Source organism: Gossypium hirsutum, chromosome A04 (assembly GCF_007990345.1).
Source record: "Gossypium hirsutum isolate 1008001.06 chromosome A04, Gossypium_hirsutum_v2.1, whole genome shotgun sequence".
Lineage (NCBI taxonomy): Eukaryota > Viridiplantae > Streptophyta > Magnoliopsida > Malvales > Malvaceae > Gossypium > Gossypium hirsutum.
In genome coordinates, this window is record NC_053427.1 from 68,833,643 (window position 1) to 68,850,117 (window position 16,475).

Sequence of the window (16,475 nt, forward strand, 5' to 3'; positions counted from 1 at the left end):
CAGGTAAAGAACAAGTTATGGGGTCATCTTCCATGGCTCCACCAATATTTTATCTGGCTCTGAACAAGCAACCACCACCGCACTATAAATATCTCTTACAATTGCTTGCTTCCAAGATTACCCTTTTAGTGCATTCAAATCAACCTTTGAGAGTTTGCGGGAGGGACTGTAATTTACCAACAGGCGACTGGACATAATTGTAGTTTTCTCTTCCAACAAGATAACAAAAAAGTCAACTATGATATACAGGCTTTCCCTTAGGCACTCAAGAAAGAGCTTGACTAACAACTAGGCAAGCTATATCCAAGTCAATTAGGAACTACTTCGTGGAGAGAGTTCAGCTCCAAACACTAGGCATAACATATATATATAAAGATATCCTAATAAAGTAATCAGACACTAAGGGGAATACAATAAACAGACTACAATTTATGGGTTTCTGATGCTATAGTAATATAATATTGAAGGGTCCAGTCAAGGAGGTGCACAGGGAATTAGGCAAGCTAGATTTTGATTTTAAGAATGGTGTGGCCCAAACTGTTGGTATTATTGTTCTGATGGTCTCTGACGATTGCTTATGAATTTCCTTGATATCAGTTGGACTTAAAACTCCATATGTCTTTTCATACCAACCAATGATTTCCTTGTTTCAGATCCACTTTTAATAGAGCTATCTTGATCCTTCATACATTCTTGGTCCCCTTGGGCCTCTGTATCGTCATCTGAGAATCATTGCATTGGTATTAAAGATAAGACACTACAGAATTTAACATAATCTGTAGCCTAGAATTCATGAATCTGATCTAGGTCTTACCTGAGCCAGTCGACAGAGAGAAATTAGTCAGGCGTTTAACGCAATCCTTTAGTGCTTGGAGTTCAGCTTCTTTCTCTCGGAGCTTGGATTGAGCCGAATTCAATTCAGATTCTAGCTCCTCGATTTGGTTTTCCTGCTGCTCGATTAACACATGGCACAGTTTCTGATCTAGTTCAGACGGCAATACTCCCTTGCTCTGGTATGAATCAAACCTCTCTCCCACTGGCTCATGCAAACTTTTGGCTGAAAACTCAGTCTGCAAAAGTATTTTCGGGTGAGTAGCAAAATTGTTGTAATTCTAAGCAGAAGCAACAGAGTTTATAAAAAGTCAGAGCAGAAAAAATATATATATTTATGTATATGTACTCATTGCAGAGGTATTTATATGTTTCCCATCTTTCTTATGCAATTTTTCTCATTCATCAGCTACTATGTTTCTTTACTCTAACCACACAAATTGGCATATTCCGTCTTTAAGGTCTGTTCAATGTCCACAGTTATCAAATTTCCCCATGTAAAGTGATGCTATCACTGCTCATCTTCATTCCATATGTTTCAGTTCCTCTTGGTATGGCTTAATACCAGCATGCAGAAGTTCCTATTCATATTCGAAAAAATATCCAAAGTGCTCTACATTATGAAGGTTGCTGCATGCACCGTTAGTTCTGTAGCACGATTTACTTTGAAAATGTTACGTCAGTTGGTCACATGAACTATCAGCTAGTATTAGCATCAAGCGGTCAAGCTATGAACTAAGATCCACAAAGATATTCCTTTCAACAAGTAAACCTACTAGCTACTCTCTCATGCATTTTACTCCTTGATCACTCACACATACAGTAAAACAGTTAGTGGTTAAATTTGGTCAGCTATGGAATTTCATTGATAAGAATCATTTGTTAAAGTGGTCTGAAATTGCATTTAAAAGAGAATTGTTGGATCTAGAGACAAAATTATCCCTTTGAGAGTTTAATCAAAATCTAATTTTAGATAACTCTTGTCTTAAATATTTAGTAAAGGTAGAGATATGGATAAACCAGTAAAAAGGAAGCACCTTTAACCAGTAAGTAATTGAAATGAAGGATGTAAAGGTAGTTGAAAAGTTAACCTCACTCAATTTTTGCAGTTCTAACTCGAGCTCTGCCTCTAGTTGATCCATTTCCACAACCTCCAGCTCTGGTTCAGGCTCTTCGGTAAGAACACTACTGGCATATTCACCATCATCAATTACTGGGAGGCTGCAGACTTTGGTCTCATTATGGTCTCTGGTCCCAGTACCTGACTTCCCAAGCAGTAACTGTGAATTCTTGCCACTAAACTTCTTTGAGCTTGCGGCAACTTCACTTGCAGATCTGGAAACATGTAGATTGCAAGATGATTTTCTTTTCCATAGTGTAGTTTTTAACTCCTGAACCACTTTTGCAGTCTCATCCATGGCTGAGTTCAATTTATCAATCTCAGCCCTCCCAGCTGACATTATGTACATGATACCAAAGCCAAGTCCCCAGTGAAATACAGAGCTATCTGAGGAGTAAAAAATACCAAGTAAATTTGAGTATTAGAAAAAAAAAGTAAGTGTATCTTGACAGACACAAGGAACTATAAACAATCTTTATTACCCCTCTTCATCACTTTCTATTGTATCGATTATCAAGTCAGGAATTTCTTTACCAAAAGAACAATCTTTTAATAAAATATTCACAAAGCCCACCCCACCCCACCCCACCCCACCCGCACCCCACTTTTCTCCAACCTTGAGAATTAAGTGATGGACTGAGAAGCGGTTGGTTCCATAACCATGTTTGCAAGTTATGTATACCGATAGAGGTCTAGACATTGGCTTGGCAACATATAAACATCTTTCACTCTTCCATGTCTGACATTCACAACAACTTAATAAGATCACAGTGCAAACTGGAGCTCTGTTTACTATCACTTAGATATTAGATGACAAAAATTTGAGAACTTAAAGACATATATAATTCAATGAATTCCATCAAAATTCAAAGCATACCCATATCTACAACTACATTTAAATTCTAACATTTGCAGGCCTGACTGAACATCAAATACAGCTTAAGAGTTGATAAATGAATAGAATCATACCTTTAGAAGGGAATGCCCCACACTTATAAGCCTCATTTTTAGCAGTTCTCCTCTTCTTCAAGCAAACAGAAAACTTCTTTTTGTTCACCTCTACACCACTACCACCGTTTGATCTTTTCTCAGCCTTCTTCAAGACAACTTTTTTCCTTGCCTTAACCCCAGTTTTAGTTTTCACAGCAGACTCAGAACTGGAAAATCTAAAGAGCTCACCTTGCTTCGGTTTTTCATCCCAATTACTCTCACACCCAGATTCCAAAAACCGATTTTGGAGACGAGGATCTTGTTTTTCTGTATCAAAATTGGTGTTTGAGGAATCTTGAGAAATTGAGTTAGGGTTAAAGAGGTGTTTAGCAAGGAGTCCGGTGGATCCTGCAACAGCTGCGCCCAAGAGAAGTTGCCACATTTGAGATCAAAGAGCGAATAAAGGCATAATTTTTGAGAAATCAATGCCTTGAAGAGTAGAGAGAGAGAGACAGAGGGGTAGGTGGCAGTGGCAGTAGCAATTTGCTAACTTTCTTAATTTTCGGACACATGTTTCCCGCTCTGCGCCATTTTTACCAATTTTCGACCATCTACCTAAGGTTCTTCCGGTTGTTTTTGTTTTCAAAATTTTGGAAATGTAAAAAATATTTTGGTAAATAATGAAAGTAAATATTTAATTAATTATTACATATATTTAATGATTTTCAAATTTAATATCAGCTAAATGACACTGTAGTTAAATGTAATATAAAAAATATTAATAATTAAAATATATAACATTTTAAATAAAAAATAAATAAATATTAAAACTATAATTAACTTTGATTTAATGTGCAACTGTTTATATTAATTTTAATTTGATATAATTATACACGTACAACTTTAATTATGATTTAAATGTATACTTAAAACTTTAATTTTAATTTAATCATCCACATTTAAAGAAATAAATACATTAATTTATTTTTATACCGGATAAATATAATTATTTATATATGTAACATATAAACATAAAATAATATTATATTAATAATTGTGTTAATAATTTATAATAATTGTATCAAATTAACATTTAACTTACATACTATTGTATTAGTGACAATATTAATACCAATCGAATTAAGACTCAATCCAAATATTGCTAGGTTACTTCTTTAAAAGAGAATATTAGTTTAATACTTTTAAAATTCTCATAACAGCAATTCCTAAAAATATTCGTGGCACACAGTAAATCACACGCAACTTCAATGAACTAATTTTTAGATATGATAGGAAAAAATAAAATAAACCCAAGATAACAGGTGTAAACACACGATTGAGGCATACATGGATTATATTCACTATGGAGCTCTCAAAGATACTGTGATTTATTAGTAGATGAAAGTACCAAAAAATATTATAAGCTGACACCGAACAAGATTGTAAAAGGAAAGCAAAAAAAAGTAAACTCTCCTGTCAGTTGCATGATGAAGAAATAGAATTAAGAAACAGTTCCTGAGGTTTGCACAAAGCAAATACTCATAACAATTAAACTCAGATGAAGCATCCATCATCAATCACACTTCAACTCCTCTCATTTGTCCTTTGAATCTCATAACCTGTGATTAAAAAAATTTTAATAAAGTGAGCTCAATGCAAATGTTATTTCCAAATAAACTAGCGGTTGCGGTTAAATTTTGTCATATTTGCTATTACTTCTTTAGATTATGTTGCAGGATTTTGTCGAAGACAAGAACATACACTGCGCTTTCAATAATTTTCAAATATGAAATGCCAAGATCAAACATCATAGGTTGAGTAGAAAAACTGACCATATCATGAGCACCACTCTCTGGCATTTTGGAACATTCTTAACCATGGACTAGGGCCTTTCTTGTCCACATTCCAGTCCTTTGGATACCAAGGGAACTGCCACATCAGGAAACACCGCTCTGGATGAGGCATCATGGCAAGATGTCGACCATCAGGAGAACAAATTGCAGCCACTCCTAATGGAGAACCATTCAAGTTGAAGGGGTATGCCTCTGTTGGGTTCCCATCATCGTCGCAATATCTTAATGGAGCCAAATCTGAATGTAATACACGATCCAGAACACCATCATCAGGAAAATATGCTCTTCCCTCACCATGGGCAGCCCATACACCTAATGTACTGCCTTCCATTCCTTTAAACATCAAGGCAGGAGAGTCCTTTATAGTCACACTTGTGAACCGGCATTCAAATCGGCCAGACTCATTGTGCACAAACCTGGGCTGTGATAGGTCCCCACCAGCACCAAAAACACCCCCCACTTGTGGCCCTGGAACCCACCCTAACAGAGCCATTAACTGACATCCATTGCAAACGCCAAGACTGAAAGTATCAGGGCGCTTGTAGAATTCCTGAAACTGATTGAGAAGAGGCTGATTGAAGCGTATGGACGCAGCCCAACCTTTTGCAGAATCAAGCACATCGGCATAACTAAAACCTCCAACAAATGCAACTCCACGGAATTCATTCAAAGAAATAACTCTGTTAAGAAGGTCCGACATTGCAACATCCCAAGGCTCAAAACCAGCAGCATAAAATGCTGCTGACATTTCTCTGTCTCCATTGCTCCCTTCCTCACGAACGATGGCTACTTTCGGTTTTAAAGCTGTAGTAAAAAATTTCTCATCCGTAACTGAAGGAGTGAAAGACAAGGGCCAAGAAGGCTCATGCCGGAACTTCAAACCTTCTTTCTCCAGTTCCACACAAGATGCCAATCTCTGCAACTTTTCGAGCTGGAAACTTGTATCCTCCCACATATCTCTCAGCAGAGAAGTTTTCTCATTTAAATGAGTAATTCCATCAACCTTGAGCTCTATCACAGGTGAGGTGGTTACTCGTCCTATTATCTCAGCAGAAACATCCACACTGCTAAGCTTCTCCATCACACTACCCAAGTTATTCTTGCTTACCTCAAGAATGACACCAAGCTCTTCAGCAAAAAGTGATTGGAAAACACTATTTCCTAGAGAAGCCAAGTCCAATGCAATGCCACAATTTCCAGCAAATGCCATCTCCAACGCGCAAACTAGTAATCCACCATCACTGATATCATGACCTGCAGAGATCAGACCATCTCCAAGAAGATCCTGCACCCCCTCAAAAACTCTCTTAAGGTAGGAAACATCATCAATATCAGGGCAGTCATTCCCAATCTGATCAAAAACCTGAGCCAAAGCGGATCCACCCAGACGCCGCTTTCCCTTTGCCAAATCAATATGAAGCAAAATACCATCATCACCTTGCTTCAAATCTGGGGTTACCGTTTTTGTTATGTCAGGACAAGTGACATAAGCACTAATTACAAGATTTCCAGGAGCCTTAACAACCTCCCCACCTGCATGGGCAGCCATTGACAGACTGTCCTTCCCACCATCAATAGCGATACCAAGTTCAATCATTGCTTCTGAAAGAGCAATAGCAGCGTCATACATGGCTGCTCCTTCACCCTCAAGCTTGGCAGCATACATCCAATTTCCACTTGCTTTGACATCAGACAAAGAAGTAACCTTTGCCCAAACAAGATTTGTGAGAGCTTCTCCAACAGCAAGTCTAGCCATTGCTTTTGGATCAAGCAGCCCCTTGATAGGCTGCTCTCCAATGGCACAGGCACCCCCAGTTAAGTCAACATAACTTTGAGCAATGACTGCAACATCGGCTAGAGGTAACTGCAAGGGACCAACCGTTTGCTGCTGTGCTACAAGACCTGTTACACATCTATCAACTTTTGTTGTCAAAAACCGTTTGGAACATACAGATGGAAGTCTTAATACTCTCTTCAATGAGTCCATGACTGTGATTGCAGGAGCAACATCAAGCGGTTCTCGTGCATAAGACACTCGCTTGAATTCAAAGGATTTTTGAGGCATGTCACCAAGCACTTTCTCAAGCTCAAGATCAACAGCTGGAGGAGGGGGAGGGAGTCCACTTGCACGACTTTTTTCAACAGCTACGCTATCAACTAGAACAACACGTCCCTCACCATTAATAGTCCCAATAACAGCCATTGAAAGTCTTTCCCTTGCACATATTGATTCCAACAGCTTGCGGCTTTCAGGTTTTACCAAGATTGCGTCTTGTTCTTGATACTCTGCACCCCATATCTCCAAAACAGACATAGTGTGATCTCCAACAACAATGGCTCTAATATCAATCTCAGCACCCTTTGGGTATATGATTTCCTTGACAACATTGCAATTCCCACCAGCTCCCTGATCATGAATGCTAATAATCGGGTTATCCTCCCCCATCTCAATGCAGGCACGAACTACACGGTATAGTTTTTGTGCCATTTCTGCATCTCCACGCTGTACAGCATTAAAATCAAGTTCTGCATCGTTCTGGCCACTAACCATACTAGACACAGCTCCACCACCCATTCCAATACGATATGCAGGGCCACCAATCTTTACAACTAACATTCCAATTTCTGGGTCCCCTTTCGATATATAAGTGTGATCAATCTGTCCAATGCCTCCACTAAACATGATGGGCTTCAACCATTCACGACGTTCACCACTAGGGAGTCTCATTCCAAATGTTCTAGTAAAACCCTGGATTAATGGCTCACCAAATTTGTTACCATAGTCAGATGCACCATTGCTAGCCTCGATGAGAATTTCCAAAGGAGAAGCCAAATTTGATGGATAAGTGAAAGACGAGTCTTCCCATGGGGCATATGATCCCTCTATATTAAGATTCCCAGTTGTGTAACCAGCTGTGGATGCAACAACAAATGATCCTCTTCCAGTGGCATGTGTATCCCTAATGCGGCCACCTGCACCTGTCTCTGCACCAGGGTAGGGTGCCACTGCACATGGGAAGTTATGTGTTTCAGCTGTAAACAAGACATCAATTTCACGAGTTGTTTCATTTAGTAGGCAGGCAGTTCCAGGCTTAACTGGTAGTAATCGGTATGCAAGAAACCCTTTTATTGCACTCGAATTATCCTTAAAACCAATGACAGAATTATTTGGGTTTGCTTTCAAAGTGCTCTTGACAATTTGCATGAGGGTCCTATCCATGGGCTGTCCATCAATAACAATCTTCCCTGTGAAAAACCAATGCCTGCTATGCTCACTGTTAGATTGGGCGATATCAAATAACTCTACATTCGTCGGATTCCGCTTTATGTCCTCCACAAACAGCCTGGTATAGTACTGCAAGTCTTGTTCATCAAATGCTAAACCCATTTCGTGATTTATTTCCTCCAACGCTTTCCTTCCCCTCTCAATGATAGGCACAAAACGAACCTCCTCCAGAGCCACACTAGTTTCAAATGAAGCGAGCCTCTGCCAATAAACACACTCCGTCATCCGATCATGAACCATCGCAGCAAACTCATTAATTTGATTTTCCTGCAATGCTCCCTTACTATACAACAAGTATCTTCTGGACCTCTCCATTCGAGTCACCTCAGTCAAGCCACATGATTGACAAATTGAAACAGCATTCGAGGACCATGCTGTTGTAAAAGACAACCTTGGCCCAACTTCAACTATCACTGTATTCAACCCTTCTTGCCTCTTCTTCACAAGAAAACTCTCAGTTGCCAAATTTTCAGGTTCGTATGTTTCCCCAAGAATCCATTTAAGTGTTGAGAACTTCTCAGATGAAATCTTTGAAGCAAGGCCTATATTAAAACACTGCTCGGTTTTCAACCCAACAATCTGATTGGAAACTTTGGTTTGTACCGATTTGAGAAGCTCGTCGTTTGCACTTTCTTGTATCAAAGGGATGCGGTAAAAATGGACGACCTCTTGAGCAGGCTTTTCAATCAATCCAGGTTGCTCATCAACCGAACTAGTAGGGACATTTCCAGAAGCCATTGCTTTAGGCTTTGACCGAGAAGAGCACCTCAAAGAAGCACCTTTTGTGTTAGACAGGTATCCCATCCGGCTTGGATTACATAGCTTGCCCCATAATAGATTCCTTGGCTTAATCGAAGAATTTCTCTGCAAAAACAGAGTTTGCCTTGTTGTACCCTGAAATAAGGCAAAGTGCACCAAAAAACGAAGAAGAAAGTTATGAACCTGAATCAGTTTGCAAGAGCTCAATGCAGTTTTTATTTGTTAAATAAGAAAAATTAAAGGAAAACAACAGTCCTATATCTTAGCTAAAACAAGGAAAACCCGTACGTGGAAAATTTCTTTAACACACTTTCTCGGAGTCCAAACAGAGTGTAGACCATAAAGGAAAACTTACTTGCAGGAACTCTGCCGCAGTTATCTCTCTTACCCCAGCCATTTTCAAGTAGCTGCAAGAATACAAACCCAGAGGACAAAATAAGTTGTATTCAGATAATAAAGTTTAGGGTTTAGGCCTTAAACCCTATTCAGATAATAAAGTAAAGAAATGGAACCAAAATCACAGCAGAAAGAGATGAAAGGAAGAACAGTTTGTATAAAAGTGAAATAAGAGGCAGTAAGTAGTGGGAACGTAGGGAACTAACCAGATTTTTAAGTCTTCAGTTTGGAGTGATGACCAATTCTTTTTTTTTTTCATTTTTTTTTCTAATATTCGTTTGTATTTTTTTGCGCCGAATCCTTTGATTGTGGGGACTAAATAGTCCCCCACGAATCCACTAGTCTAATTTTATACCTATTATCGGCACTCAGTTACAAAATTATAAATATTTTTTATTATAATTAATATTTGTTTTTTAAAGAATAAACAATATTATTATTGTAATTATCGGATTTTAACTTTTGTCAGAAAGTAGAATTTTGGAATTCGATTTCATAAATCGAGATTGTGAAATTATAAGTAGAAGGATTAATATGAAATATATCAAATAATGGTTAAAAAATTAAATCGAAAAAATTATTAATTAAAATTTATGAATTAAATTGTAAAATTCAATTGTTACTAAATTTTAAATTTAAAAAATATAGAGAACTTAATTAATACTAAACCTAAAGACATTGGAATAAATTGATGATTATTAAAAATATTAAAAGATGAAAATATATCACAATTTTTACACTTCCATCAATTTCTTCATTTAACAAAAAAATCAAATTGAGAAAGTTAAAAATTAAGATGAAAATAATAAGAAAGTGAGAAAATTGAAGTGAATCCACTAAAAGTGAGAAAATTGAAGTGAATCCACTAATTGATTATTAAACATATATTATATTAAATGATAGAGATATTATTCAGTACAAATAATATGAAAATATAAAATAAAATTTTAAAATTTAGAAGAAAACTAATTTAATTAATTTCAAATTATAGTAACAAATCGATTAAAGAAAGAAATTCAAAATTCAGATTTTTATGTTTTGAAGTTTACAATTAATGTTAAAAAATCAAATTTTAATTAAAAATATTATTTTGAGTGAAACTAATAGATTAATCCAAATATATTTTAAGAAAAAAAATATGCATTTTTAACTTGTACGCATCTTTTCATTTTTAAAAATTTAAATATTGTTAAAAAATTTTTGGGGGAAAATATTGTTAAAATTTTAATTATATATTCAAATTTTTAACCAAAAATAATACATTTAAATTTGAATATATAAATTATATATTAAAACTAAATCTAATTTTCTAATGAATAAATATAATACACTTAAATTAATACAAACAATAACTCGTAGATCAATATATCTCTGATTCTTAATATTATTTAAAAAAAATGTATGATCTAAATAAAAGAAAAAAAATACTAAATTTAAGCCTAGGTCTGGGAAACACTGAGCTCAAGAAGAAAAGAAACGAGTAGAATCGGACAAAGTAAATCCAATTAAGATATTGCAAGTTATCACATGTTGAAGTTTTAACCAGGTAATAGTAATTAAAGGGTAGTAAAATACAGGGACGTATTTGTAAAATATGATCTATGTTCTGTATAACACACACAAAAAACAAAACAGCAGTATGATCTTAACCAACACACAGCATCCTCAACATCAATGTTCCAATCTGGTTTCTCATGCAGTAGTAGATCAGCATTCACTAAATCCTAGAATTATATCATCCATGGGCTCTGAAGCAGAATCTCAAAGCACTAAGGCGAAGACACTGACCTGCAAAACCAAAGGGATCGGCTCCTTGTTACATTATTTCGGGAATCATGATTGAAGATGGCATTTGAAACTCCATGACAGCAAAGTTACAGTGTCCAACTCCAAACCACCAGAACCAACTACAGAAGCCATTTTTGATACCATGCCACAATGTCCTACTTCTGCATCAAATTACAACCTCAAATACTTCTCACAACCTTAGTCCATTATTCTGCCACAGTGTTTAAAAAGTGCATCCTTCCTAAAGGTTACTGAGTTATTAAACAAACTGAAACTAATCGGTAGATCACAAATGGTTTCTTATCCGGCTAACCATGACCCATCAGGTCATCTCAATAAGCATAATCATTTCACACTGTCCTCAGTGCTCCACAGCTCATCTTTATGTTATTTTGACTCTTCATTTTTCTTTAAATACCATGTGTATAAGGATATGATCCTCCAAGCACCCTCTAGCTACATGGAGAAACTTACATACCCATGTTGGATGTGTACTTGTGTCAGACATTGACACGAGTCTGAGTTAGCATAGATTCATCCTTCTAAAGATCGAACTCCTCATATAAGCAAACTACTGAATCCTGATAACTTCAAGTTATTAAGAAAAAACATACAAAGACATTCTAAAAGCTTTCCTGTAGTTTAATTAGATTAAAATATTATCCCAATTGTTAGAAACAACTAACATGATTGTTTATATGCCATTTATCCACTTATAAAATGTAAGATAACAAAGCAATTTTGAAGCACCACACCTCCTTTAGTTTAAAAGAACATTTTGGTGGCTGGTCCTTTCTTTCAGATTTCCATGAACAGAGGGGAGAATTGAATGAACACTTCATTAGAAGCAAGGGGTCATCTAGCATCTAATGGGACATGAACTTACCTTTGACAATCTATGATGACATGAAGTTTTTAGTTTTTACAATAGGGACAGCCTGAAAACCACCAAAGGGGGTTTTATTGCAGTTTATACTCTTATGATTTATGAAGAACGGATTTTCCTAAATGTTCTTTTTTACACAGAAGAGTTGACCATTCTAAAGCAAAGCATAATTTGAATGCTTTCTTGTCTAAGATGGAAAAAGCACAGCCATGAATGGGTCCATTGCTTCAATTCACTTCCGTTACTGCAGGATTAACAAAACAAAGTAGCAAAGCCTGGACCCAAGTTATAATTGAATGCGTAAAATACTCAAGGAAAGTTTCCACCGATAGCCAAATAAGCTTTTATATGGATTCAGAATTGCCTCCACAAAAATAGAAAGCATGTTTTGGTATCACGTTAACATGAAAAGTAGGAGATGCAATGCAAGATTAATTGTGAAGTTGTATCCCTGGTTCCCCTACTTCACTAAAATGTGCTAAAAACAGCCTAAATTGTATCATTTATGGAATAAGTTACCAAACTTGCATAAGCACAACATCAAAGAAGCTTTCAATTCTCCAGATATGATAAAAAGAGCACACATAAACTGAAAAGAAGAATAAAATTATCCCATACCCGATGAGTTCCTAATAATCAACTGTTCTTTGAAGCCATGACTTTTCTGGCAGCCATACCCTTCCTAGCAGCCCTGGCATTATCATATTCAAACTTCAACACATCTGATATATGAGAAGTATCCTTGACATAAAAAAAACCTCCCAAGGGCACTCTCTTCAATCAAAGGAAAATAACAGAAAAGCTTAGAGTCACCAGCCAAAACGAAACCCCACCAAGAAAAGTCCCCAAAGCAGCTCCAGCGAAAAACAGGGCCACAGTATGGTAACCGAAATAAACCCTGGAATACATAGTCAAAACAGCCGAAGACCAAGGCAAAAACAAAGCAGCCCACTTGGTTGTGACTTTCCAAATCCCACCAATCCCCTTACAAGTCAAAAGGGTAAAATAAACCGTACAAAAGAACATGTATTGACAGTGACTTGAAGGCCAACCATGAGAATCACACATTTCTAATAGCGCACAGGTTTCAGGCCTGGCTTGTTGAACGGATTTCTTGATCAGTTCATTAATGAAGTGAGATATTAAAAGCCCTAATCCAAAGAACATTCCTTGAAGCTCTCTACGGAAGTAGAAATGAGAAACAAAGCCACCAAGGGAAATGAAAACAGGGACTAACGAAACCCAGGCTAAGAAATGGCCGAGTTGATCACGTCTTTGATACCTGACATGGGTTAAAGTCACGGCTTTTAATGGATGATCAGCTCTCATGGTGAAAATTCAAGTCAATCGGAGAAACTAAAAATAAGGTCAGTTTCAGGTGGGATGTAGTTTGGGAGGATTGGGTTTTAACTGTTGTTTCAGTTCAGTGTTTGTTCCTCGAGAAACTGCCGGTAATGAAAAAGGTGTGAGTGAGCCGTTGATAGACGCATACACCGACGAAGAAACAATACACGTGGGAATAAAGGAACACACACGTTGAAAGATCCCATCTTGTTTTTTTCTCAAAAGGTTAGGGGTATTATTGGTTTTCCAACATGAAGAGAACGTCAAATTAACGTCTAGTCTGAGATGTCTGTCGTGAGCCGTTGGATTAACTGCAATCCGACGGATGAGAAAGAAACCCTAGTTGAGCCAAAGCTGAGAGTGTCGCTGGCTACTTAAGTTAAAGCAGCCTGTTGCTCTCGCCTTCTCTTGCTCTCACTCAACGCTCTCTCATCCTGCTTCTGGTCAAGCCAATCTCAAAAGACTCCCCTTTTAGCTCACAGGTAGTAACCCATTTACAACTTATAATTATCTCTCAAATGTTATTGCTTTGATTCGAAGAAAAACGTGGTCTGATTTGTTGGTAGCTGAAATATTATATCTGATTTGCTGAAATAGTTCTCATACGATTAATTTTTTTGCGTGTAGTTTCGGATCTGATTCTTTGTTTTTTTGGTTGTGTTTTTAGATTTCATTCATGCATGTACGTTTTGAACTCTGAAATTTATTTTTCTGAGCAAATAATTCCTGTGATAACTGGTTTATTGAAGCAAATGCTGCCTAAGGGAAATTTTTTAACGAAAATATTTAAAATTGTCGGGGATTATTTTCTTAGGCTCGTTTGTCTTCGATGGCCATGTTTGACTGGCTTCATGGGAACTTCATGGGAAAGGATAAGTTAAGATCTAGTGGCTGTAGTTCATTGGAATGAACTCCATATCTATGGAGGAACTGGGCTCGAATCCCAGCGGCCACGTTTTGTCAATGTTGGATCTGTTGAATTTAAATGTGGCTTGATTTTCTTTTTCGAAATTGACTTGAACTATTCTTCATAAACAATAAAAGTGGGTCTCGGATTCATTGTTTATTGTTCACAAGATGTTGGTCTTCTTGTGTGATTTTGACTTGGAATTATGTATTGAGCTTATTTTATGAATATGTTTCTTCTTGATTTTTAGCTCTCTCGAGTTCTGTAATGGGTAAGGAGAAGGTTCACATCAACATTGTGGTCATCGGCCATGTCGACTCTGGGAAGTCTACAACCACTGGTCATTTGATCTACAAGCTTGGTGGTATTGACAAGCGTGTGATTGAGAGGTTTGAGAAGGAGGCTGCTGAGATGAACAAAAGGTCATTTAAGTATGCATGGGTGCTTGACAAGCTTAAGGCCGAACGTGAACGTGGTATTACCATCGATATTGCCCTCTGGAAGTTTGAAACTACCAAATACTACTGCACTGTCATTGATGCCCCTGGACACCGTGACTTCATCAAGAACATGATTACTGGTACCTCACAGGCTGACTGTGCTGTTCTCATTATCGACTCGACCACTGGTGGTTTCGAAGCTGGTATCTCAAAGGATGGTCAGACACGTGAGCATGCTTTGCTTGCGTTTACCCTTGGTGTCAAGCAGATGATTTGCTGCTGCAACAAGGTAAGGTTTAGAACGTGTTGGAGTTTATTGTTAGATTGTATTGATGTTCTTTTTATTAATAATTGAATTTCAATTATCATCTTGTACAGATGGATGCAACAACTCCAAAATACTCCAAGGCAAGGTATGATGAAATTGTGAAGGAAGTCTCCTCATATCTTAAGAAAGTTGGTTACAACCCTGACAAGATCCCATTTGTCCCAATCTCTGGATTTGAGGGTGATAACATGATTGAGAGGTCTACCAACCTTGACTGGTACAAGGGTCCCACTCTCCTTGAGGCTCTTGACCAGATCAATGAGCCCAAGAGGCCTTCAGACAAGCCACTTCGGCTCCCACTTCAGGATGTCTACAAGATTGGTGGCATTGGAACTGTCCCTGTTGGTCGTGTTGAGACTGGTGTCCTTAAGCCTGGAATGGTTGTGACCTTTGGCCCCTCTGGTCTGACCACTGAAGTTAAGTCTGTTGAGATGCACCATGAAGCCCTCTCTGAGGCTCTCCCCGGTGACAATGTTGGATTCAACGTCAAGAACGTTGCTGTTAAGGATCTCAAGCGTGGTTTCGTTGCTTCAAACTCTAAGGATGATCCTGCAAAGGAGGCTGCCAGCTTCACCTCTCAGGTCATCATCATGAACCACCCTGGGCAGATTGGAAACGGATATGCCCCAGTCCTTGACTGCCATACCTCCCACATTGCTGTGAAGTTTTCTGAATTGCTGACCAAGATCGACAGGCGATCTGGAAAGGAGCTTGAGAAGGAGCCCAAGTTCTTGAAGAATGGTGATGCAGGGATGATAAAGATGGTTCCCACCAAGCCTATGGTTGTGGAGACTTTCTCTGAGTACCCACCCCTTGGACGGTTTGCTGTCAGGGACATGCGTCAGACTGTGGCTGTTGGTGTCATCAAGAGCGTTGAGAAGAAGGATCCAACCGGTGCTAAGGTCACCAAATCTGCTGCCAAGAAGAAATGAGATTGCATTTGATAGTATCAAAGCCTTTTGATTTTGGTTTTCTATGTAGTCTGGTACTTAACAGTTTTTTAGACCAATTTTGATATGTGTTCATTTGGTTGAGACTGGCATCTGCCCACGGATTGTGTGTTTGCTTTTTCCGTGTCAATTGTAGTTGAATTCCTTCAAAGAATGCTAGTTTGATATTTCCTTGTTTTCTTAATGTTATGATGGTCCTAAGCCTTCGATTTTCAACTAATTTCCTGGTCAATTCAGGTTTTTAATGATAAATTAGTGAAATACTATTTTGGTAATTATAAAATCATCTTTCAATTAACGTAAAGAAATGAAATTTTTTAATGATGTGTGATTTGTATGTAGAAAGATATGGACGAATATCATATTAAAGTTCATAAATTAGAATTTCTAAATTCGTAAAATACAACATTTTAACTGGAAGCCAAAAATGGTCTTAATTTAGATCATCGTTGGTTTGAAAATTTTAAGATTTGTTATACTTAAATTGTAAGATTTGTTATATTTGTTTTTCAATATCATGCTTTCATTAAAGAAAGAGGAAGGTGCATAGAAGGTCCACCAATCCAAAAGCCAAAAAAATTACAAAAGTTCAAAGCTCAATTACCAGTCAAGAAAACTTAGCAACAAACATCAAAGTTACCAGCAAAGACAGATGTA

At 37.5% G+C, this 16,475-nt stretch overlaps 4 protein-coding genes and 1 long non-coding RNA gene across 10 annotated transcripts; 2 read left to right on the forward strand and 3 right to left on the reverse strand.

The window, feature by feature from the left end:
* Nucleotides 1–188: 188 nt before the first annotated feature.
* LOC107948328 (uncharacterized) lies at nt 189–3,505 on the reverse strand. The gene is made up of 4 exons (XM_016882825.2): nt 2,921–3,505; nt 1,923–2,338; nt 815–1,070; nt 189–722 (listed from the first exon to the last, which is right to left on the reverse strand). The coding sequence occupies exons 1-4, from the start codon at nt 3,321–3,323 to the stop codon at nt 604–606; spliced, it is 1,194 nt and encodes a 397-aa protein (XP_016738314.1). The 5' UTR covers nt 3,324–3,505; the 3' UTR covers nt 189–603.
* Nucleotides 1,070–2,442, forward strand: LOC121228015 (uncharacterized). Its single transcript, XR_005925563.1, has 2 exons — nt 1,070–1,597; nt 1,941–2,442. It is a non-coding gene; the product is annotated as an uncharacterized lncRNA (long non-coding RNA).
* A 742-nt stretch (nt 3,506–4,247) lies between the features above and the next one.
* On the reverse strand, nt 4,248–11,100 carry LOC107948329 (probable phosphoribosylformylglycinamidine synthase, chloroplastic/mitochondrial). Of its 3 annotated transcripts, none has more exons than XM_016882827.2 (4): nt 10,964–11,100; nt 9,135–9,186; nt 4,714–8,914; nt 4,248–4,500 (listed from the first exon to the last, which is right to left on the reverse strand). In XM_016882827.2, the coding sequence occupies exons 2-3, from the start codon at nt 9,174–9,176 to the stop codon at nt 4,718–4,720; spliced, it is 4,239 nt and encodes a 1,412-aa protein (XP_016738316.1). In that variant the 5' UTR covers nt 9,177–9,186; nt 10,964–11,100; the 3' UTR covers nt 4,248–4,500; nt 4,714–4,717. The 3 variants fall into 3 exon arrangements, with proteins under 3 accessions (XP_016738316.1, XP_016738315.1, XP_040967024.1); XM_016882826.2 differs by lacking the exon at nt 10,964–11,100 and adding an exon at nt 9,382–9,510; XM_041111090.1 differs by lacking the exon at nt 10,964–11,100 and having other exon boundaries at nt 9,068–9,193.
* LOC107948330 (lipid phosphate phosphatase gamma) lies at nt 10,662–13,178 on the reverse strand. 3 transcript variants are annotated; one of them, XM_016882830.2, is made up of 3 exons: nt 12,683–13,178; nt 12,468–12,540; nt 10,662–10,963 (listed from the first exon to the last, which is right to left on the reverse strand). In XM_016882830.2, the coding sequence occupies exons 1-2, from the start codon at nt 13,176–13,178 to the stop codon at nt 12,479–12,481; spliced, it is 558 nt and encodes a 185-aa protein (XP_016738319.1). In that variant the 3' UTR covers nt 10,662–10,963; nt 12,468–12,478. The 3 variants fall into 3 exon arrangements, with proteins under 3 accessions (XP_016738319.1, XP_016738318.1, XP_040967025.1); XM_016882829.2 differs by having other exon boundaries at nt 10,662–11,124; XM_041111091.1 differs by having other exon boundaries at nt 10,662–12,540.
* Nucleotides 13,179–13,455: 277 nt separating this feature from the next.
* LOC107933680 (elongation factor 1-alpha-like) lies at nt 13,456–15,995 on the forward strand. 2 transcript variants are annotated; one of them, XM_016865959.2, is made up of 3 exons: nt 13,456–13,675; nt 14,351–14,829; nt 14,919–15,985. In XM_016865959.2, the coding sequence occupies exons 2-3, from the start codon at nt 14,368–14,370 to the stop codon at nt 15,798–15,800; spliced, it is 1,344 nt and encodes a 447-aa protein (XP_016721448.1). In that variant the 5' UTR covers nt 13,456–13,675; nt 14,351–14,367; the 3' UTR covers nt 15,801–15,985. The 2 variants fall into 2 exon arrangements, with proteins under 2 accessions (XP_016721448.1, NP_001314299.1); NM_001327370.1 differs by lacking the exon at nt 13,456–13,675 and having other exon boundaries at nt 14,368–14,829; nt 14,919–15,995.
* Nucleotides 15,996–16,475: the final 480 nt, after the last annotated feature.